The following is a 23,554-nucleotide window of genomic DNA, read 5'->3' as shown; positions in this document are numbered from 1 at the left end:
CCCCATTCTGGTTGTTCTCCGTGTACTCTGCTATGGCCCGCGATATCTTTTCGTTGAAGGCCTTGTCCGCTGGTAGGGCAACGTCCAACCTCCATGTGGGGCATTGGGTCCTGCCCGTCTCCAGCTTCACGTCCATGTAGTGCGGAGCGTGGTCTGATATCACAATTGCGGAGTATTCCACCTTGTCTATCCCCGGAAGCGCCGTTTTCCCCACCACAAAGAAGTCAATTCTGTTGTATACGTTGTGTTCTGGGGAGAAGAAGGAAAACTCCTTCTCCCCTGGGTGGGTGAACCTCCAGGGGTCCACCGCTCCCATCTGTTCCATAAAGTGACTGAGTTCCCTTGCCATGCTTGAGGTTTTCCCCGTTTTGGGGTTTCATCTGTCTGTCGTTCGATCCCGTACACGGTTGAAGTCCCCCCCCATGATTAGTCGGTGCGTCGCTATGTCAGGGATTAATCTCCTGATATTATAATGGATATTATTAATTTTTAAAAATAAATTTAGAGTGCCCAATTCATTTTTTCCAAATAAGGGGCAATTTAGCGTGGCCAATCCACCTACCCTGCACATCTTTGGGCTGTGGGAGGCGAAACCCACGCAGGCGGGGGGAGAATGTGCAAACTCCACACGGACAGTGACCCAGAGCCAGGATTGAACCTGGGACCTCAGCGCCGTGAGGTTGCAGGGCTAACCCACTGCGCCACCGTGCTGCCCATAATGGACATTATTAATATAGTTAACAGGTCAGAGCGTAAAGTTCATGTCCCGGATCACTTGCTCTCCTCTCTGCGACAGGAAATTTGGATGTTTACATATTTTAAAAAAGTTGACGGGAAGGAGAGTCGTTTTATTTCTGAATGTCAATGATGGGAGAGTGCAGGTGCAAATTTCAAAATATATAATAGATAAATAAACAAAAGATGAATAAATAAAATGGGACGAAAGTACAGCACCCAATGCAGACACAGCTAGATTGTGACCTCTCTATTTCTAGATTGTGGAGTTAATGGTGATTTTGCTCGCAGACAATTGCTCGGCGTTGGGTGGCTTTTAAGCCGCACATTAATGCAGATAAAAGGAAGGCTGTGTTAACACCGCTGTGCTTTGAGAATTGTGTCCTGCCAGGCACTAAGTGCAAAGTCACCGCACTGACAAGAGTGCAGCCCAGCCCGCCTCCACCCTGCCATTGGAGGAGCCCGGCTGCTAACGTTTGGGCCAATGAGAGCGTCCAGGAACCGCCATCTTCCCGCTGAGGGTGAATAACTTTGGGCGAAACAAGCGGAGCGCGGCTCTGATCGGCCAGGAACGATGCTGGCGGGACGGCGGGGGGCAGTCACCGCACAGACCTTCCGGACAACCCAGTGAGAGGGCGAGCGATCAGGCCGCAACCAGCTGGGGCCCCGACCGCACCAAGAGGGAGGGAGGGCATGATGGACAAGGGAGAGAGCCCGCAGTGTCAGCCCCTGTCGCTGAAATTCACCATCGACAGTATTCTCAAACCCAGCCCCAAATGCAGAGAACTCAAACAACACGAGCGTCCGAAACAGCAAGTCACACCGACGTCGGAAATAAAGTCCCGGAGTGAAGCCACAAGGACGGACATGAGGCACACCAAGGAGTACAGGAAAGCAGTTCAAGGTATTGTAAATGTTAGACAGACAGATGCAGCATGGGGTCTTGTGGTAGCTTCCGCGGGAACAGTGTTATCTTCACAGCCTAGGAAGCCCTGCCTGGCTCCGAAACACAAACTACATTCGGTTGGAGATTCTAATCTCATCCATTGGTATCACTTCCTTCACTGCTGTTGGGGGTTAGGAATGAGCAAACTGGAGGGGTTTGTTTTCTCTGCATGCGAGGTTTTAGCTCCGTTTGCTCGTTTTTAGATCAATTTATTCACGCTCTGTATATTCAGCGACGAGGCTGTAATGTGCCATGTGTAATGTTGCACTGCTTGTGTAGAGTGACAGCCGCGACAGACAACTGACTTTGCTGCGTTTTGTCACCCAGAGACAATGGACGCTGCCTATCTCGCCAGCTCTCCACTCGGCTTCTCCGTGGACGCCAACCGTTCAGTCAAGAGCCCGGAATCTTACGGCTCGTTGGAAACGGCGGATCACAGCGACGATTCTGCCAAAGCCAAGCACAGCAAAAAAGCCAAAGTCCTGGGCAAAAAGAAGACGCGCACGATATTCTCCAAGAGCCAGATCTTCCAGCTCGAGTCGACGTTTGACCTGAAGAGGTATCTGAGCAGCGCCGAGCGGGCGTGCCTGGCGAACTCTCTGCAACTCACCGAAACCCAGGTTAAAATCTGGTTCCAGAACCGCAGGAATAAATTGAAGAGGCAGCTGTCTGCCGAACTGGAGGTCACCAACACGGCCGAAAGTGCCCCCAAGATAGTCCAGATGCCAGCCATGTACAAAGAGAGCAGCTTTCTGCGCAGATGTTTGCTGCCAGTGTCTTTCCCGGTTCTGTACCCGGGGACCAGCACGCCTTACCTCTGCTTCCCGGAAGCCAGAAAATATCTCCATGTGCTGGATGGGGACCTATAATCGCTGAAAGCAGTGCCTAAGCCCAGGAACTTTTAGCGGCCGTTTCGCCACTGTTTATACTATCTAACTTGGGGGGGGGGGGCGGAGAATATATGGTATGTAATTTGTTAAAGAGCTCCATTTCACCTTTCACTGCCTTTCCCCCTTTTTTGATTATTATTTCTATATCCTCCACCAGCCTTTGAAATGTATTTCTGCTTCAAGGCATTCCAATTCCGGATGAGGATTTATGTTTCACTCAGCACGTTATACATTTCATTTGAACCACCGAATTAGTTCAGTCACCGTACAGTGTTTTAATGGAGACGAGATTTGCTTCCGGAAGCAATGTCCCGTTTAACTGCAATTTTTATTTGTATTCGTAATCCTTTGTTGTTACGTCTGTGGTACGCTGGAGCTGACCGATTTAATAGCTCACATACCTGTAAAGATAATTCGAATTCACCGTTGCCACTGCTGACCAGGGCTGCCTACCCAGACCCGTATTGCGAGCCGAGGAGGCGGTTCTGACTGGTAACGCTGCCGACTCTCCTATCCCGAATAAGGCAACCGCACGACCTGAGTTTGATGCTGGTTCGCGCAGAAACGGCCCCTCTCTCTGTCGCCACCTCCTCTCGCTCCGTCCACCCACCTCGTCACCCTCGCAACCTCCTGACCATCTGCGTTTCTCGCCCTGTCCATTCGATCTCTTTATTTTATTTTTAAAAACATCGACTGAAAACAAACAAAAATAAATAAACACACATGAGGGAGGGCAGTGTGGGTGACCTTTGGCAGCTTCAGTCCCGAATGGGTACGCTGGCCCCAGCTCCCTCCCCTCTCCAAACCGGTGTAAAAAAAGAGAGGGGGATTGAGTGAGCCCCCGTTTCTTCTGCTAAACACACAACTCGCAATGTGCGTAATTCCAAAGGATGATCCTTTGGTATTTAAAAAAACAATCTTCTTCCTGCGAACCAGGGCGTTTGTTTTGACTGCATTTATCGTCCTCGATTTATTTCCAACCCCGATATTTATGCCGCTTTTCGTAGCGTGGAGTCCATTAGATCAACGATGACCCGATTTCTTCACAGGGAATGATCGCACAATCCGTGCAACATTTATTCCAGTGATAAAACCCGAATGTAGCACCACATATTTACAAGGTGAGACGCTAACTGGTTTGACAGGAACTATGAACATCACAATTAACATGTAGCTTATTGTTCAGATTCCTGCGCGTTGGACATTACTAATGTGCTGAATTGAGAGACATTATTCCACATTAGGTCTCATTGGCAATGGCGGGATAAATCCACACTGGAATTTATTCACGCTTCAGTTACCCGCACTCCCCGTTGGGATTGGCAGCTTTATTCCAACAGTTCCTTGCTAAATCGAAGCTGAAATTGCTATGGAGCCAGGAATAAAGAACCCCATGGACATAAAGTATAACATTAATTGGCATTTACACATAAACTCGATTTGAATAAAGTAGGTCAGTCTTCTGACATTAATGTGACGGAAGTGTACAAACACGGAGCTGGCAAACTGCCTGCTGCACGGAATCCATTTTACAGGAGTGGGACAGAGAAGGTTTAATATTCACGCTATCAGCTACCATTCACACCAGTTTACAGAGCCTGAGCCCGCTTAGGGTGTGTGTCCCCCCAGAGTTCACCCAGACCAACCGTGCACGATTGCAGTTTGTAATCATTGCAGTAAACATGCCTTTTAAAGAACCCTTTCCCGATAATTAAAACCTCCCAGATATCTCTCGGATCGAAGAAGAAATTAATTCGGCGGACGAGAATCCATATTCGCTGAGAAACGATAACTTCTTGACAAGTACTGGCTGAATGCAGGTTGGAGGAATTGTGTACACGCTTATTACTAATTTAAAAAAAGGTGCGCAGCCAAGCACGAGAGCAACACGCATTTCCATTTTAACCCGTTCAGCCAGAAGAGGTGTTAGTAAAGACTATACTGCAAATTTGGCATGTACAGTTCATCATCTTGAAGCTACGTTTGACTGAGTGGTTATGTTTGTGAGCATTGCAGACACACCGTTCGATAATCGCATTACTTTCCTAATGATTCCCCTCCTTGTGTTCTCTTGTCTCTTAAAAACAAAAGAGACACAGTTTGGGTCGGGCTAGGTTGCAGACATGGGCCTTATGTGCAATTCCCGCTCAGCTGTGTTATCTTTGACAACTGCTCACTTCTTCAGTGACCCGGATTCTTCTCGTGGCCACTTTCCAAAACTGTAATTCTGATAAAACCGTTCTTTACCCCACGGAGGGTCACTTTCTGCGGGCCTTTCCGCGAAATCGCGAGACTTTGGTTGATGTAAATGTGTGTACAGTTAGACATTTCTTTCTCAAAAGTGTAAATAAATCAGAGGCCAGGAGCGCTAATGGCTACAAAGGCCTGGCCAAACATTCACAATGTCTCGTTTGCAATCAGCTTTACCACCAGTAAGGGCACGTTTTTATCACTTTGGGGGGGAAACTCCGGTGAAGTGCCCAATAAAATGACAAACTAGGCGAGAGAATTTGTGATGTACTTTGGCTGTTTCTATCGCTTTGCTTGAACTTTGTTTTGCAAGAAAGCCACTTATAATCAGGGTTTACACATTCGAAACATTCACGCTTCTCCTGCACTTAAACCTTGTTCTTGTTTAAAATTATATGATTAAGTTATCTGCTAGGTTCAGGGGTACTTTCGGCATGTATGTGTACGTATTTCAGAGATAGCTGACGCATTTGATGTACAGTACCGTTACTATTTTGATATTAAACGATCCTTAACGTTTCGAATCCCAATGAATTATTAGCGTTAAGCCGAGTTTGCCTGAAATGGATAAACCAAAGCTGCACCTTCTGGGAGAGAGCGGGAGTTTTAGTCGTTTCAGCCCCGAGTTGCGTTTGTTCTGCAAAGCAGCAACAAGCTCCTGAGTGGATTAAAGTTATTTCAGTGCTAAACACTGGTTGACCTCCGCAGTAAAACCAGCGCAGGAAAGATGCCGAACATTGAACTGGGATGTCAAATGGGCACCGAGAAGCAGCAATGGCAATTGTTTGAAGATAAATTCCAGCTGTACAATTTATCAAAATGTTAAAGGTGGAAAATGTTCGGACGGATATTACCGTGCACAAATTTTGTCTTTTTATAATTCAATATTTCACATCACAATACATCAATACGATTACACTCTGAAGTTGTTTTCGCCCTGGGATACAATCGGCAGCCAATGTCCATATCCGTCAGCGAACAAGACAGGAACGTCGAAGCAAATATTGAGCAGCAGTGCGAACAACGGTAGATCCAGGTGTGTGTGAGGCGGGGGGGGGGGGGGGGGGGGGCGGGGGTGCTTTGGGAGAAGAGAGGCTCCATGGTGCCATGCGTATATAGATATATTGTGATTTTTATCCAATACAGCTCATGTAGAGAAATCAAATCATTTTATTGCACGAATAAAACGTTTCCATTGATTTTGAGATTGAAGGGATTTTTCAAATAAAGAAAGCAGATAATGAACGCATCGGTTGGGGCGAGTAGTGATATTAGACCAAACTACAATACGTACAATGATTGATACCAGGAATCCCTGACTATATAACTATATTCCAATATGACAACAGGATTTTCTGGCAATATAAATATATTCCAATATAACAGGATTTTCTGGCAATATAAATATTTTCCAAAACGATAACAGGAATTGCTGGCTATTTAAATCTGTTCCAATATAATAACAGGAATTCCTGGCTATATAAATATATTCCAACATGATAACGAATTCCTGGCTGTATAAATATATTCCAATATAATAACAGGAATTCATGGCGATATAAATATATTCCAAAATGAAAACAGGATTTCCTGGCTATATAAATATATTCCAACATGATAACGAATTCCTGGCTATATAAATATATTCCAATATGATAACATGAATTCCTGGCTATACAAATATATTCCAACATGATCACAGGAATCCCTGACTTTATAAATATATTCCAACATGAAAATGAATTCCTGGCTATATAAATATATTCCAATATGATAACAGGAATTCCTGGCTATATAAATATATTCCAACATGATCACAGGAATCCCTGACTTTATAAATATATTCCAACATGAAAATGAATTCCTGGCTATATAAATATATTCCAATATGATCACAGGAATCCCTGACTTTATAAATATATTCCAACATGAAAATGAATTCCTGGCTATATAAATATATTCCAACATGATTACGAATTCCTGGCTATATAAATATATTCCAATATGATAACAGGAATCCCAGGCTATATAAATATATTCCACCATGATAACAGGATTTCCTGGCTACATAAATATATTCTAATATGATAACATGTATCTATGGCTCATCAAATATATTCCAATATGTAACAGGATTTCCTGGCTACATAAGTATATTCCAATATGATAATGAATTCCTGGCTATATAAATATATTCCAATATGATAACAGGAATTCCTGGCTATATAAATATATTCCAACATGATAACGAATTCCTGGCTATATAAATATATTCCAATATGATAACAGGAATCCCAGGCTATATAAATATATTCCACCATGATAACAGGATTTCCTGGCTACATAAATATATTCTAATATGATAACATGTATCTATGGCTCTACAAATATATTCCAATATGGTAACATGAATACCTGGCTATATAACATTATTCCAATATGATAAACAGGAATTTCTGTAAATATAAATATTTTCTAGCATAATAACAGGATTTCTTGGCTACATAAATACATTCCAATATGATAACAGGAATTCCTCGCAATATAAATATATTCCAGTCTGATAACAGGATTTCCTGGCTATTTAAATATATTCCAATATGATTACAGACTTTTCTGGCTATATAAATATATTCCAATATGATAACAGGAATTCCTGGACATATAGATATATTCCATTAAGATAACATGCATTCCTGGCTACATACATATATTCCAATATTGTGACGGGAATTCCTGACTATATAACTATATTCCAATATGATAACAGGAATTCCTAGCAATATAACTATATTGAAATGTGATAACTGGAACTCATGGCTATATAAATATATTCCAAAATGATAACAGGATATTCTGGCTCTGTAAATATATTCCAATATGATAACAGGATTTCCTGCCTATATAAATATATTCCAATATGATAACAGGATTTCCTGCTGTATACGTATTTTCCTATAGGATAACAGAAATTCCTGGCTATATAAATATATTCCAAAAATATAACAGGATGTCCTGGCTATATAAATATATTCCAATATGATAACAGAATTCCCTGGCTATATAAATATATTCCAATAGGATAACATAATTTCCTGGCTATATAAATCTTTTCCAGTATGATAACATGATTTCCTGGCTATATAAATATATTCCAATATGATAACATAAATTCCTGGTTATATAAATATATTCCAGTATGATAACAGGATTTCCTGGCTATATAAATATATTCCAATATGATAACAGAAATTCCTGGCTATATAAATATTTTCCTATATGATAACAGAAATTCCTGGCTCAATAAATATATTCCAATATGATAACAGAAATCCCTGGCTATATAAATATTTTCCAGTATGATAACAGGATTTCCTGGCTATATAAATATATTCCAATATGATAACAGGATTTCCTGGCTATATAAATATATTCCAATATGATTACAAGATTTCCTGGCTATATAAATATATTCCAAAAATATAACAGGATTTCCTGGCTATATAAATATATTCCAATATGATAACAGGAATTCCTGGCTACATAAATATATTCCAATATGTTAACAGAAACTCTGGCTACATAAATATATTCCAATATGATAGCATAAATTCCTGGCTATATAAATATATTCCAATGTGATAACAGGATTTCCCGGCTATATAAATACATTTCAATATGATAACAGAAATTTCTGGCTCAATAAATATATTCCAATATGATAACAGGATTTGCTGGCTATATAAATATATTCCAATATGATAACAGGATTTCCTGGCTATATAAATATATTCCAATATGATTACAAGATTTCCTGGCTATATAAATATATTCCAAAAATATAACAGGATTTCCTGGCTATATAAATATATTCCAATATGATAACAGGAATTCCTGGCTACATAAATATATTCCAATATGATAACAGAAACTCTGGCTATATAAATATATTCCAATATGATAACATAAATTCTGGCTACATAAATAGATTCCAATATGATAGCATAAATTCCTGGCTATATAAATATATTCCAATGTGATAACAGGATTTCCCGGCTATATAAATACATTCCAATATGATAACAGAAATTTCTGGCTCAATAAATATATTCCAATATGATAACAGGATTTGCTGGCTATATAAATATATTCCAATATGATAACAGGATTTCCTGGCTATATAAATATATTCCAATATGATTACAAGATTTCCTGGCTATATAAATATATTCCAAAAATATAACAGGATTTCCTGGCTATATAAATATATTCCAATTTGATAACAGGAATTCCTGGCTACATAAATATATTCCAATATGATAACAGAAACTCTGGCTATATAAATATATTCCAATATGATAACATAAATTCTGGCTACATAAATATATTCCAATATGATAGCATAAATTCCTGGCTATATAAATATATTCCAATGTGATAACAGGATTTCCCGGCTATATAAATACATTCCAATATGATAACAGAAATTTCTGGCTCAATAAATATATTCCAATATGATAACAGGATTTGCTGGCTATATAAATATATTCCAATATGATAACAGGATTTCCTGGCTATATAAATATATTCCAATATGATAACAGGAATTCCTGGCTACATAAATATATTCCAATATGATAACAGAAACTCTGGCTATATAAATATATTCCAATATGATAACATAAATTCTGGCTACATAAATATATTCCAATATGATAGCATAAATTCCTGGCTATATAAATATATTCCAATGTGATAACAGGATTTCCCGGCTATATAAATACATTCCAATATGATAACAGAAATTTCTGGCTAAATAAATATATTCCAATATGACAACAGAATTTCCTGGCTATATAAATATATTCCAATATGATAACAAGATTTCCTGGCTGTATAAATATATTCCAATATGATAACAGGATTTCCTGGCTATATAAATATATTCCAATATGATAACAGTAATTCCTGGCTATATAAATATATTTCAATATGATAACAAGATTTCCTGGCTATATAAATATATTCCAATATGATAACAGGATTTCCTGGATATATAAATATATATGATAACAAGATTTCCTGGCTATATAACTATTTTCCAATTTGATAACAGAAATTCTGGCGGTATAAATATATTCCAATATGATAACAAGATTTCCTGGCTATATAACTATATTGAAATGTGATAACTGGAACTCATGGCTATATAAATATATTCCAATATGATAACAGAAATTCCTGGCTATATAAAAAATTCCAATATGATAGCAGAAATTCTGGCAATATAAATATTTTCCAATTTGATAACAGAAATACTGGCAATATGAATATTTTCCAATATGGTAACATGAATTCTTGGCTATATAAATATATTCCAATATGATAACAGGATTTCATGGCTATATAAATATATTCAAATATGATAACACGATTTCCTGGCTATATAAATATAATCCAGTATGATTACAGAAATTTCTGGCTCAGCAAATATATTCCACGATGATGGCACGATTTCCTGGCCGTATAAATATACTCCACTATGATAACATAGATTTCTGGCTCGATAAATGTAATAACGTTCCAGCCGTATTTGAAACTCGCGGTGGACGGGTAGGATGCCAATATTAAAGCGAGTGAACGAAAGGAAAGGAGACGGTGAGCGCACCATGTGATATTACATTGGAATAACCTTTGGCCTCCAATGTCACAACAGACAACGGTGGCCCCTGACATGTCCAATGTGTTGACTGAAGCTGAAGCCAATGTAAGTGATTAAAACTGGCGGGATGGGCCAACAAAATTGCCTGTCGACCTTTGTTGGGCTTTAAATAAAATCTTCCATATTTCATAAATAAATCATTATATAAGCAACTGCACTATACAAAAACAACATTTCTTGGGTCACATGTGAGCGATGACTTACCTTAAACGGACGAATACTCAAGATAACATTTAGCTACAAAAAGTGACCAAACGTGTGATTTATTTCTAAACGTCAGCATTAGTGACCAAAAGGATCATTTAAAATGTTCTGCCAGAGCCTTTTATTTTGTACTGAACTCCATGCGGTCCTCTCTTGTCTAAGTAACTGCAGACGCCCACATGTTTAAAGGATGAATGACCGCGACTAAATGTTGCATCGTGCAGCAGGAACACACGCAAGGTTATTCCCGGTACTAGGACTTGCTCCCGACACTAAAGGAATGAAGCAATTCAACAGCCAAGGGAGTTGATCTAGGGCACTGCTTTCTCATAATATTTTCAATTTGATCAGTTTTCCTTGTTACATCAAACTGTCATGAACTGTTTTTTGAACTGAAGACGGGTAACAGCGGTGGCGAATTTCTACCACCAATTTCCGCAAACAAAATGCACAGTGTAATCGATATAAATGTCATTCATTGAACGACACCGTGCAAATGTATAAAATGTAGTTTTCCATATATAAACGTACTTCAACTACTACAGCAATCCACTCTCACAAATCAGTATGGAAAAATGCTCATTTCTCAACAATCTGCAGATGGGAATGTTTAACGCCGCGTTATTTACTCTTATAATCGAGCACATTTCTCCCTCTCTTTAACTCCGTAGAAGTCATACTGGACTCGAAAAATTAACTCTATTTTCTCTTTCACTGATGCTGCCAGACCTGCTGAGTTTTCCCAACATTTTCTGCTTCGTTATTTCAGGTGCCAAACTAGTTTTAGTTCAATAATTTTTAAATGTCATTTATACTCATAGTTGGACAGATATAATGGGGGAAGTGTGTGATCAAGGCTATTGAGAGTGGATCTATATGACAGAGGCAAGAGAATTAACAGGGTTGATTTGATGGTGAGATACTGCTACTTGGGAGCTTCTGAGTGCAGGGCTCATTAACCGGACCGAGGTTGCAATTTCTCTGCGAACTGGGCCAAGCAGATTGATCTTTGATGCAAATTAAAAGGTCGGCCAAGCATTCATCTCAGAATTCTCCATATTTACCTCCATGTGAAATGCCCCGACGTGTGGAGCAGCAGGAGCTCGGACGGTGTCAGTACTCTGAGCTGAAGAATTACCTCTTTAATTTGTCCGTCTATTGTTTAACTCCTAACATCGCCCTGATAACACCCAAAAGGTTGCTGAGCCCCCCCCCCCCCCTCCCCTCACCCCCTGCACTCACAATTTTGGGGTATTGTTTAGTCTGGCGGAGAAGGCCCACAAGCGAAAAATTCACAACGAAATCTCCCGACTCGGATGTCTCGGGTGTTGCCGAGTCCTGAGCCAATGGCTGGCTGACCAGAACAAAAGGCACTTCGCCTTTTTAGGACAGAAATGGCTGGAATTATTGAAACAACCTTAACATTGACCTGCAACGCATTTGTTTTGATGTGAAAGTTAGCTTACCCAACAATGTCTGACCACGCACTCCCCACCCCCTTACCCAACAATGTCTGACCACACACTCCCCACCCCCTTACCCAACAATATCTCACCACCCACTCCCCCACTCCCTTACCCAACAATGTCTGACCACCCACTCCCCACCCCCTTACCCAACAATGTCTGACCACACACTCCCCCACCCCCTTACCCAACAATGTCTGACCACCCACTCCCCCAAACCCCCTTACCCAACAATGTCTGACCACCCACTCCCCCATCCCTTTACCCAACAATGTCTGACCACCCACTCCCCCATCCCCATCAATGTATGACCACCCACTCCCCCCATCCCCTTACCCAACAATGTCTGACCACCCACTCCCTGATCCCTTTACCCAACAATATCTGACCACCCACTCACCCAACAATGTCTGACCACCCACTCCCTGATTAGATTGGATTGGATTGGATTTGTTTATTGTCACGTGTACCGAGGTACAGCGAAAATAATTTTCTGCGAGCAGCTCAACAGATCATTAAGTACACAAGAAGAAAAGGGAATAAAAGAAAATACATAATAGGGCAACACAAGGAATACAATGTAACTACATAAGCACTGGCATCGGATGAAGCATACAGGGTGTAGTGTTAATGAGGTCAGTCCATAAGAGGGTCATTTAGGAGTCTGGTGACAGTGGGGAAGAAGCTGTTTTTGAGTCTGTTCGTGCGTGTTCTTGGACTTCTGTATCTCCTGCCCGATGGAAGAAGTTGGAAGAGTGAGTAAGGCGGGTGGGAGGGATCTTTGATTATGCTGCCTGCTTTCCCGAGGCAGCGGGAGGTGTAGATGGAGTCAATGGATGGGAGGCAGGTTCGTGTGATGGACTGGGCGGTGTTCACGACTCTCTGAAGTTTCTTGCGGTCCTGGGCTGAGCAGTTGCCATACCAGGCTGTGATGCAGCCCGATAGGATGCTTTCTATGGTGCATCTGTAAAAGTTGGTAAGGGTCAATGTGGACATGCTGAATTTCCTTAGTTTCCTGAGGAAGTACAGGCGCTGTTGTGCTTTCTTGGTGGTAGCTTCGACGTGGGTGGACCAGGACAGATTTTTGGAGATGTGCACCACTAGGAATTTGAAACTGGTAACCATCTCCATCTCGGCCCCGTTGATGCTGACAGGGGTGTGTACAGTACTTTGCTTCCTGAAGTCAATTACCAGCTCTTTAGTTTTGCTGGCATTGAGGGAGAGATTGTTGTCACTACACCACTCCACTAGGTTCTCTATCTCCCTCCTGCATTCGGACTCATCGTTATTCGAGATCCGGCCCATTATGGTCGTAACGTCAGCAAACTTGTAGATGGAGTTGGAACCAAGTTTTGCCACGCAGTTGTGTGTGTACAGGGAGTAAAGTAGAGGGCTAAGTACGCAGCCTTGCGGGGCGCCGGTGTTGAGGACTATTGTGGAGGAGGTGTTGTTGTTCATTCTTACTGATTGTGGTCTGTTGGTCAGAACATCGAGGATCCAGTTGCAGAGTGGGGAGCCAAGTCCTAGGCTTTGGAGCTTTGATCCCCTTACCCAACAATATTTCCGAGCTCATTGGGTTTTCTTTCCAAAGAACTGCAGCAATGATAATTCCCCATTCAAATTGTTGATACATTAGGAGCAATTATTTTAAAAAAGGAGCTAGCACTGCACATCTTTGAATTAAACATGAATGAAACAGGGTTGAGCTCAAAGGGCACAGGGCAAATACTGATCTATTCAAAATAAAACACTATAAAGAAAATGAATTAAGAAATCAGGACAATGTCCAACAAATAATGTATAAGTCCTTGCCCCTTAACATGCTAAGCATGGTCACTTTAAATTTGAGTTGCTAGCCGATCATTGGTTTCCATTGAGCTGTACACACTCAGAACTCAGCACACGCAGCACTTTCCTGTCTGTTTCATTGTGTTCCAGGCGCTGTGTGAATACACCGTGTTGCTACTGACCATCGTTTTCTTCTTGGTCTTGTCGCCTGGTTTCATTTAGGAGAACAAACTTGATTTTGGAAGAAGAAGTGTTTTATTCTTAATTGCACACCAGAACGTGGCGAAGACGTGCAGCTGGAACGCGGCTTATTATCCAACCGAAATGCCTTGCAGTTGGACCACTCACATCCGAAAATAAACCAATTAAATCACAGCGGATTCAGAGAACCAATTAGTTCTGGGAATAAAGCCCGTCAAATTCTTCACCTAGTGACTAATGTGGCCCACAAAGAAGTCGATTCTCCCCACATATTCGGAGTCTCTGTTTGATAATAGTCTTGTTCCATGTTACTGGGGGGTTCTCACAGTAACGTCATTGCAGTGTTAATGTAATTGTGACACCAATAAAGGTTATTATTATTGGTCATTAATTCACCTTTACAAGCGAACTAATATATTCCGTGTTGTATTAGCTAGATAAAAGGGTAGACCTTGAGGTTACTTTCTATCAAATCACTCACACGTCCATAAATTGCTGCCTGCACGAGTATCGTTACAGATGCGAGAGGGCAGCTTTTTTTAAATTCTCTTGTAATATTGAATTCAATCGAGAGCGTTTCCTATGGGCCTTCGTCAAAAGCGTTCGAGAAGTTGCAGTAGGCTGCACAGAATTCCACGCCCTGCCAACTCCATCCACGACGCGTTGGAACGTGGGGTTATCAACCACGACGCGGAAAATCATTATTCCGCTTCCTTAACGAATCTGAAAATGAGAAATTGCGACGACACATTTGAGTAAAGCCGTACTTTTAATTGAAATTGATTCATAACAACGCGTGGCCGGGTTAGCTTCACAACACCACGGTTACAGTGAGAGAAACTGGGGGAACCCCATTCCTTTTCTGTGTCCCGCCTTCCAGGAATTCCAGCTATTTTAAGCATGCTTTTGAAGGAATTCTCTTTGCTGATGTGTATTTCATGTATTGAATATTTTATTTATGCACCAATCACATTTATCGTGGAGATTGTTGGTAAATATATATCAACCTGCGTACAACTTGGAATAATCCTGAATCAGAATCATTTTGCACAAAATAAATAATGGAGGCAAAACAAATGCAGTTGATCGAATGCTGGGAGTGGACGATGGAGATGATGTTAATGTATCTGGGCTGCTGTGAATTGGCGTCCGCATTATACTTTCAAGCATAATTTCAACACTAATTGGTCTGCATCCAATAGGAAACTTTCACACAGCTACCGCCCTGCCATTTTTAGCGAGTGCACTTTTTCTGACAAGCTTGACAACACCCAGCCTTCCTCGAAACTATGTGGGGCTGAAAGGCGAGGTTCAAACCTCACTGGCACAGAAAGTCTGACAGAACATATCGTGTTGTTCTGCCTGACTTTCACAACCGTCCAGATGTTTTAATTGTGCGTCGGGAAATTTTACGCCTAATTACTGAAGACTGACAATAAAGCCCAGGACACGCCGAGACATTAAACAGGGCGATTCTGATACTGTTAAACTTGGGACTGAACCCCCAAAAGTCTGCAGTTGTGCGTTTTGCCAAGTGACCCGCCCCGCTTTCATTCATTCAGGCGCGTGAATGGAGCCAACAGCATCAACTCCACCACCGAGAATAAAGCCTAAAAGAGGCTGCACTGGAAACTCCTTCATATGCACGGCGACAGGAACAAGTAGCAACAATATGCAAGGGGGTTACAACACGATGTAAAATGTAACCGTGTAAATGTAAAATATGATCCTTCAACTGAGTTTCCATCAAGAATTGTATTTTGTGATATATAACATACACACATTCTTTTGTCACATCTAGAGGGGGTAGTATAACAGATACCTTTCACTTATTTCTCTATTTAAATTAATACAATATTGAGCAGCTGAGGAATTTGATAAACACTTCCTTTTACGCAACAATCTGAGACGCTGTGGGGGTTAAATTCAATCGCCTCCTCCTAAAGATGTGAGGTGATATTCCGCTCTCAATGCAGACAGCAACCAGCGACGTGCTACCAGTTCAGTTACCGGGCTGAGTTACCGTGCCGTGTTGATCGGCAGACACCGGTGAAAGTTAGTCTGCTCTGCTCAAAACTAGCCGGCCTCTCTTAAACGGGAGGTGCATTTGTGGCTGCGTTAGGGGCTGGTGGTCATGCAGAAGTGCTAAACGTGGGGAACGGCAAAACAGACGAGACAACGAGCTCAAAGTCTTTTGCTGAAATAGATCTCGGTGGAGGAGTTAGAAAGGAGGAAAGAGTCCTGTGTCTAGAGGGCCGTGAGGCCCTGATGGGAAGGCAGTGGGAGCAGATAGTTATGGAGGTCAGTGCCAGGAGTTGAGTCCAAAGATGTAGAGCCAGAAGAAGTTCAGTGACCTCAAATACAATGAATGAATTTCCAAATGTCATATTCCACCAACAATTTTAAGGAATACTCTTTCATGGGAGGCAAAGCCAGCATTTGTTGCCCATCCCTATTTGCCCTTGGGAGGGTGCTGGTGTGCTGCATTCTTGAACCGTTGCAGTCCATGTGGTGTAGGAACACCCACTGTGCTGTTAGGGAGGTAGTTCCAAGTTTTTGATCCAGTGGCAGTGAAGGAACAGGGTGGATATGTGGCTTGCTTGGGAACTTGGCGGTGTTTCCTTGCATCTGCTGCCCTTGTTCGTTAAGGTGGCAGAAGTTGGGGGTTGGGAAGGAAAGGAGTTGCTGCAGTGTATCTTATAGATGGTACACACTGGTGCCATTGTGAGCCAATGGGATCGAATATATAAAATGATGGATTGGCTGCTCACCAAGTGGGCTAAATTCCCAGCCTCTTGTAGACATAATATTTATATGGTTCATCCAATTCTGTTTCTGGTCAATGATAACTTCACCGACACCTCTATCCCCTACACCCCCAGGATGTTGATAGTGGGGGATTCAGCAATGGTAATACTATTGAATGTAAATGGGAGATAGTTAGATTCTTTCTTACTGGAGATGGCCATTGCCTGGCACTTGTGTAGTGCAAAAGTTACATGTCACTTATCAGCCCAAGCCTAAATGTTATCAATGTCTTGCTGCACAGCTATTCGGTATCTGAGGAGCCTTGAACATTATTGAACATTGTACAATTATCAGTGAACACAAACCCACTGTGGAATGTATAATGGAGAGAAGGTCATTGAGGAAGCAACTGAGAATGGTTGGGCCCAGGACACTACCTTGAGGAACCCCTGCAACAATGACCTGGGGCTGAGACGATTGACCTTCAACAACCACCTTCCTTTGTGCTAGGTATGACTACAACCAGTGGAGAGCTATATCCCTAATTCCATTGAATTCAGCTTTACCTGGACTCCTTGATGTTGCACTCGGTCAAATGCTGCCTTGATGTTAAGGGCACTCTCACCCCTGGAAATTGGACCTTTTGTCTATGATAAGGTTTGGAAATCTGTCATTGGTAAGCCCTTTATTGCTATATAAGTGCAGCTTGATACCACAGTCAATGACACTGTCTAGCATTTTGCCAATGACTCAGAATAGACTGGACTCGTGGGAGGGGGTGGGAGTGGGAGTGGGCTTGGGGGGGGGGGTAATGAGTCAGAGTCAATTTATCCTTTTTATTACAGACAGAACATTTCTGAGCAATATTCCACATTGGCAGGTGGATGCCAGTGTTGTAGTTATGTTGGAACATCTTGTGTCGGCGAATGGTTTGGTCTATAGAACAGGCTTTCAGCACAAAAACCATAATGTTGGCCTCTGGCCTTTGTTATACAACATGCCTTAAGCTATTTCTTGATATCACATGCAGTGAATTGAATTGGGTAAATAATAGGGACCTCAGGAAAAAATTGAGATATATCATCCACTAATCACTTGTGGCTGTACCAGTAGCATCAGACACTGGCTCCACTAACAGCCTCTGTCACCACATAATTCTCCAGACCCCATCACTCATCTACCAACAACCTCAATCAATCAGAACTGTTTAACATTCACATGCCCGACTGCACTCTCACTCACTCTGCAAAACTCACATCCACATCTCACCTTACTTCTGGAGTTCAACTCATTTGTCCATGTTTGATCCAAGGCTGTAAAGAAATAAGGACTCAGCTTCAGTGAGCAGGTTATTGCTGAGAAAGTATTGCTTTATAGCACTGTTAATGACTCCTCCATCGTTTTGCTGATGATCGAGAGTAGACTGATGGGGCAGGAATTGGCTGGGTTGGAATTCTCCTGCTTTTTCTGTACAGGACATACCTGGACAATTTCCCACATTGCTGGGTAGATGCCAGTGTTGTAGCTTTATTGCAACAGCTTGGTTGGTGGCATGGCAAGTTCTGGAGCACCGCTTTTCAGTGCGATTGCCGGAACATTGTCAGGGCCCATAGTGTTCGCCGTGTCCATTGTCTTCAGCCATGTCTTGATATAATGTGGAGTGAATCAAATTGGCTGAAGACTGGCATCTTTGATGCTGGCGACCTCCAGAGGTGGCCAAGATGGATCATCCATTTGGTGCTTCTGGCTGAAGATGGTTACAAATGCTTCACTCTCGGGGGCAGCACGTGGTGCAGTCGTTAGCCCTGCTGCCTAACGGCGCCGAGGTCCCAGGTTTGATCCCGGCTCTGGGTCAATGTCCATGTGGAGTTTGCACATTCTCCCCGTGTTTGCATGGGTTTCGCCCCCACAACCCAAAGATGTGCAGGGTAGGTAGATTGGCCACGCTAAATTGCCCCTTCATTAGAAAAAATGAATTGGGTACTCTAAATTTATTTAAAAAGAAGGAAAAAAAAGTCTTATCTTTTGCACAAGTGTGCTGGGCTCCCCATCATTCAGGATGGGGATATTTCTGGAGCCTCTTCCTCCAGTAAGTTGTTTAATTGTCCACCAGCATTCACAGTTGGATGTGGCGGGACTGCAGACTTAGATCTGATCCGTTGGATGTGGGATCACTTAGCTCTATCTATTACTTTCTACTTATGCTGTTTGGCACACAGGCAGTCCTCTGCTGTAGCTTCACCAGGTTGACACTGCATTTTTAGATATGTCTGGTGTTGCTCGTGGCATGCTCTCCTGCACTCTTCATTGAACCAGGCCTGATCCTCTGGCTTGGTGGTAATGGTAGAGTTGGAGATATGTCAAGTCATGAGGTTACAGACTAAAGTTGAGTGCAATCCTGCTGCTGCTGCTGGCCTACAGAGCCTCATGGATGCCCAGTCTTGAGTTGCTAGATTTGTTCAAAGCCTATCCCATTTATCACAGTGGTAGTGCCGCACAACACAACGGAGGTATCCTCAATGTGAAGATGGGACTTTGTTTCCACAAGGACGTGTGGTGGTGAATATCACTATATCAGGCTTCCGGTGGCGCAATGTGAAGGGAAGGCACGCATGAGGTAGCTCCTGCTGGGAACCTCACTTTTCTACCATTTTTCCCTGCGCCACAGGTCTTGAACGTCCTGTGAAAATCCTGAAATTTGGTTATGTTGAGTTCTCTGAGATGCCCAAGGAGGCAGAGCAAAAGAAGAATTGGTCCGATACCCATTGACTGACTCTGAGCATCTCAGTGATCTATTGAAGGTAAGTTGGTGGAGTCAGCATCTTCCCAAACCACTGCACAAACAGCCGAAGCGCTCACAAAGATTTGGCAATCGAGCTCGATAAACATTGACAAAACCTGTCAGTGGATCTTAAAAAAGCAATTGAAGAGACCTTTCCCGCCATCCGTTTAGTACTTGAATCCACCAGTAAGACGGTCGACGCTCATGGAGCCACAATTAAAGTCTCGGAGGGTGCATTGCCGGATCATAATGACAGGATCTGTCCTTTGGTGCTTTCTGCACCCTAAAGATAGGGATTTTTCCTTTATTTCACATGTCCACCATACGTATTCCTGCATTGTTTTTAAATTTTAGATAGGGCTCTCCTGCCTTCGGTAGGAGTACCCTGTAATTGTAATTTCTGATCATTCCCCACACATTGTTGATGTGTTGCTGGAGTCCAGCCCCACCCAATGTCCACCCTGGAGTTTGGATATTACTTCGCTGGCCGATAAAAAACATTACGAGCGCTTGTCCAACTCTATTGACGACTACATTAAATTAAATAGATCCAACTCAATCTCTCCTTCCATGTTGTGGGAGGCACTTAAGGCCATCCTTAGGGGGAAAATTATCTCTTATAAAGCATTTGTGCTGAAGACGAAGAAATTGGAGCAGCAAAGGCTGGTAAACTCCATTTTACCAGGTGGATCATCAATGCTCACTCGATCCTACTCTAGAACTATTCGCAAGCAGAAAAAAGTTGCAGACACAGTTTGACCTACTGTCCACCAACAAGGCTGTATATCAGTTACAGTGCTCCAGGGGTACTTTTTACGACTATGGGGAGAAGGCCAGTCTTCATCAGGCTCACCAACTGAAACGTCAAGTGGCTTCCCGTGAGATCCCCCAGATATTTAATCTCGTTTCCGCCCCTCCCCAGGTCAATGTGGCTTTTAAATCCTGTTACTGCAACCAGTATAAATCGGAGTTCCTTCCCTGAAAAGTTGGTCATGTCTGATTTTCTGGACAGTCTGCCCATCCCAGCTGTTGAAGTGGATAAGAGCTGCGAGTTTGACTCCCCGTTACACCCTGATGAAATTTTGATGTGTATTGGGCTGATGCAGGCTGGCAAGGTCCCTGGCCCAGATGGTTTGCCGATCGAATTTTGTAAGATATTCTCAGAACAACTCCCACCATTTTTATTAGATAATGTTTAATGACTCCCTATCCACTCTGACCACACTCATGTCTCTATTTCCTTGCTCTATAAGAAGGTCAAGGACCCATCTCGCTTTTAAATGCGGAAGTTAAGCTGCTGGCCAAGGTTCTGATGCTCCTGTTGGAGCCTTGCCTTCCCAGTATAATTTTGGAGGATCAAACAGGCTTTGTAAAGAGCCAGCCATTATCAGCCATTATATATTGTCTTTTAAATCCCCCTCCTCTGCACCCAAGCCTGAGGTGATAGTTTCTCTTGACGCTGAGAAAGCATTGACGGGGTGGAATGGAAATATTTATTTGAGATTTTCGGGAGATTTGGATTGGGCCATCAATTTGCCTCTTAGATCCATTTGTTATATAATGCCTCTACGGCCAGTATTCAGAACATTGAGGACAGATGTGACCGCTGTTCGCAAATGTTTTGGTCCTTCTCCAAACTTGTCAGCTTCTGGGCTTCCTCCTTTTGCACCATGTTGGAGATACACCGTTTGGAATTAATCCAAACCGTTTGCAGGTAGCCATTTTTGGGGTTTTGGATTCACCGGCGGTTCACTCTGGAGCTGTTAGCCCGGAGGCAGATATTGCTTCGTTGAAGGTCTCCCTTTCCACCCAGTACCTCTGGCAGCTTTTGGGACCTGATGTCCTTCTTACGCTTAGAGAAAATTAATTTACCATCAGGGGTTCGGAGGGGGGATTCTACCTGAGGTGGCAACCGGTTATTTCCTTTTTCAAAGATCTAGACACCATTAGTTGTTATGGGCTTTAGTTATAGTATTTAAGTCAATTTTTTCTTTTAAGCTATTAGTAATTTTTGCATTCTTGTGTTTAGCTGGTAGTCTGTTATTATGTGAGACTTGAATAAACATACTTAAAAAGAGTCTGGCTATGTCAGGTTGTTGTTTAAGTGGGTTGTCGAACAACTATCACAATTTTGGCACCAGCACGCAGATGTTAGGAGCATTTTGTTTTTTTTGAATAAATTTAGAGTACCCAATTATTTTATTTTCCAATTAAGGGGCAATTTAGCGTGGCCAATCCACCTAACCTGCACATCTTTGGGTTGTGGGGGTGATACCGACGCAGACACGGGGAGAATGTGCAAACTCCACATAGTGACCCAGCGCCAGGATCGAACCTGGGTCCTCAGCGCTGTAGGTAGCAGTGCTAATCACTGCGCCACCATGCCGCCCATGTTAGGAGCATTTTGGAAGGTCGACAGGGGTGAGTTTGTCTTTGTCATTTCTGGTCCCTAGGACAATGCCGTGTAGTCCAGTTTGATCTACTGAGTCGCTTGCTTGGCTATTTCAGAGGACATTGCTGTGGATCTGGAGTCACATGTAGGCCAGACCAGATAAGGTTGGTTGATTTCCTTCCCTGAAGAACATTAGTGTACAAGGTGGGTTTTTGCAACAATCAACAATAATTTTATGGTCTTCTTTTAATTATTTTAGAATTTTCTGAATTCAAATTTCACCATTTGATGTGATGGTGTTCAAACCCAGGTTCCCAGAGCATTACACTGGGTCTTTGGACTACTACAATACCACGACACCGCTGCCACCCGAGGAGTAATTTAAAGGAAGAGCGAGGTAGAGAGGTGGATAGATTTAGGCAGTGAATTCCAAAGCTATGACCAGGGCAGCTGAAAACATGGCTGACAATGGTGAAGCAATTCAAATAGGGGATTTACAAAAGAACAGAATTGAAATTCGCCCCCAGATCTAAGAAAGTCGATACATCTTACCCCCTCAACTATTCTCTATTATTCTCACTGACTTATTCTCGGGAGGTTATTAACAGCCCAATATTCATCACTTTTAAAGTGATAGCGTAATGCATGGTTTTAAATACAGAGCTTACCTAGGGGGTTTCACTGGTGCTCTTGGTACTGTAATGCTTCCAAATATCTCATTTTATAGCTTGGTGTATAGTTTTTAAAAAATGATGCCATTGCAAAGCACTATGAGATATTTGTCTACATTTAACGTGAAATCTAAAATTGTTTTGCCTATGATGTACCTTTGGAATTATGTTCTTGAAATCTTTAATGTATCACTCATGGTTGCCATGGGCACCACTAACATATTTGATACATAATTCTAAATACATTAAGATCAAATACTTACCTCCTAAATATATGTTCGGCGTCATTTCTTTAAAAAAAATCACTTATATTGTGACACAATGAATGGACTTTCTGGGATTCCTTTGCATTAAATCGGGGCACATCCAGAGCTTTGTCACTTGTCTTTCTTCCTATCAATAATTTCTTCTCCTTCTGACCAAACTCAACTGGAATTTATGTTGATACTGTCAGTCTGCATTCATTAACCTCAAGTTCACCTTCTTTAATACACGTAACCTCTCCCTTTTATAGTTCAGTGGGTGGAAAGCTGCTTCTTAAATGCCTATGGTGCTTCCAATAGGGGAAGTAAAAAAAAAACTTTCAATTCTTCAGAAAGCACTTCCTCATGTGTTTCACAAGATGAACTTATTTATCTTTCCTGCTGTTGGTAGTTCAATTCTTCTTCACAAATGAATATGCTTCACCCCCACTATCTCCTAGGACATTAGATGCATGGTAGCACAGTGGTCAGCATTTCTGCCTCACAGCGCCAGGGA

General features: G+C 42.1%; 1 protein-coding gene across 1 annotated transcript; it reads left to right on the top strand.

Annotated features, from left to right (window-relative positions):
- The first annotated feature begins 1,248 nt into the window (after window positions 1-1,248).
- hmx4 (H6 family homeobox 4) lies at window positions 1,249-5,345 on the top strand. The gene is made up of 2 exons (XM_072495921.1): window positions 1,249-1,639; window positions 2,009-5,345. Exons 1-2 carry the CDS (start codon window positions 1,429-1,431, stop codon window positions 2,548-2,550), a joined length of 753 nt encoding a protein of 250 aa, XP_072352022.1. The 5' UTR covers window positions 1,249-1,428; the 3' UTR covers window positions 2,551-5,345.
- Window positions 5,346-23,554: the final 18,209 nt, after the last annotated feature.

This window comes from Scyliorhinus torazame, chromosome 3, assembly GCF_047496885.1.
Source record: "Scyliorhinus torazame isolate Kashiwa2021f chromosome 3, sScyTor2.1, whole genome shotgun sequence".
Taxonomy (NCBI): Eukaryota; Metazoa; Chordata; class Chondrichthyes; order Carcharhiniformes; family Scyliorhinidae; genus Scyliorhinus; species Scyliorhinus torazame.
The sequence above is the reverse complement of the archived record's forward strand: the minus strand, read 5'-3'. Positions and strand labels throughout refer to the sequence as shown.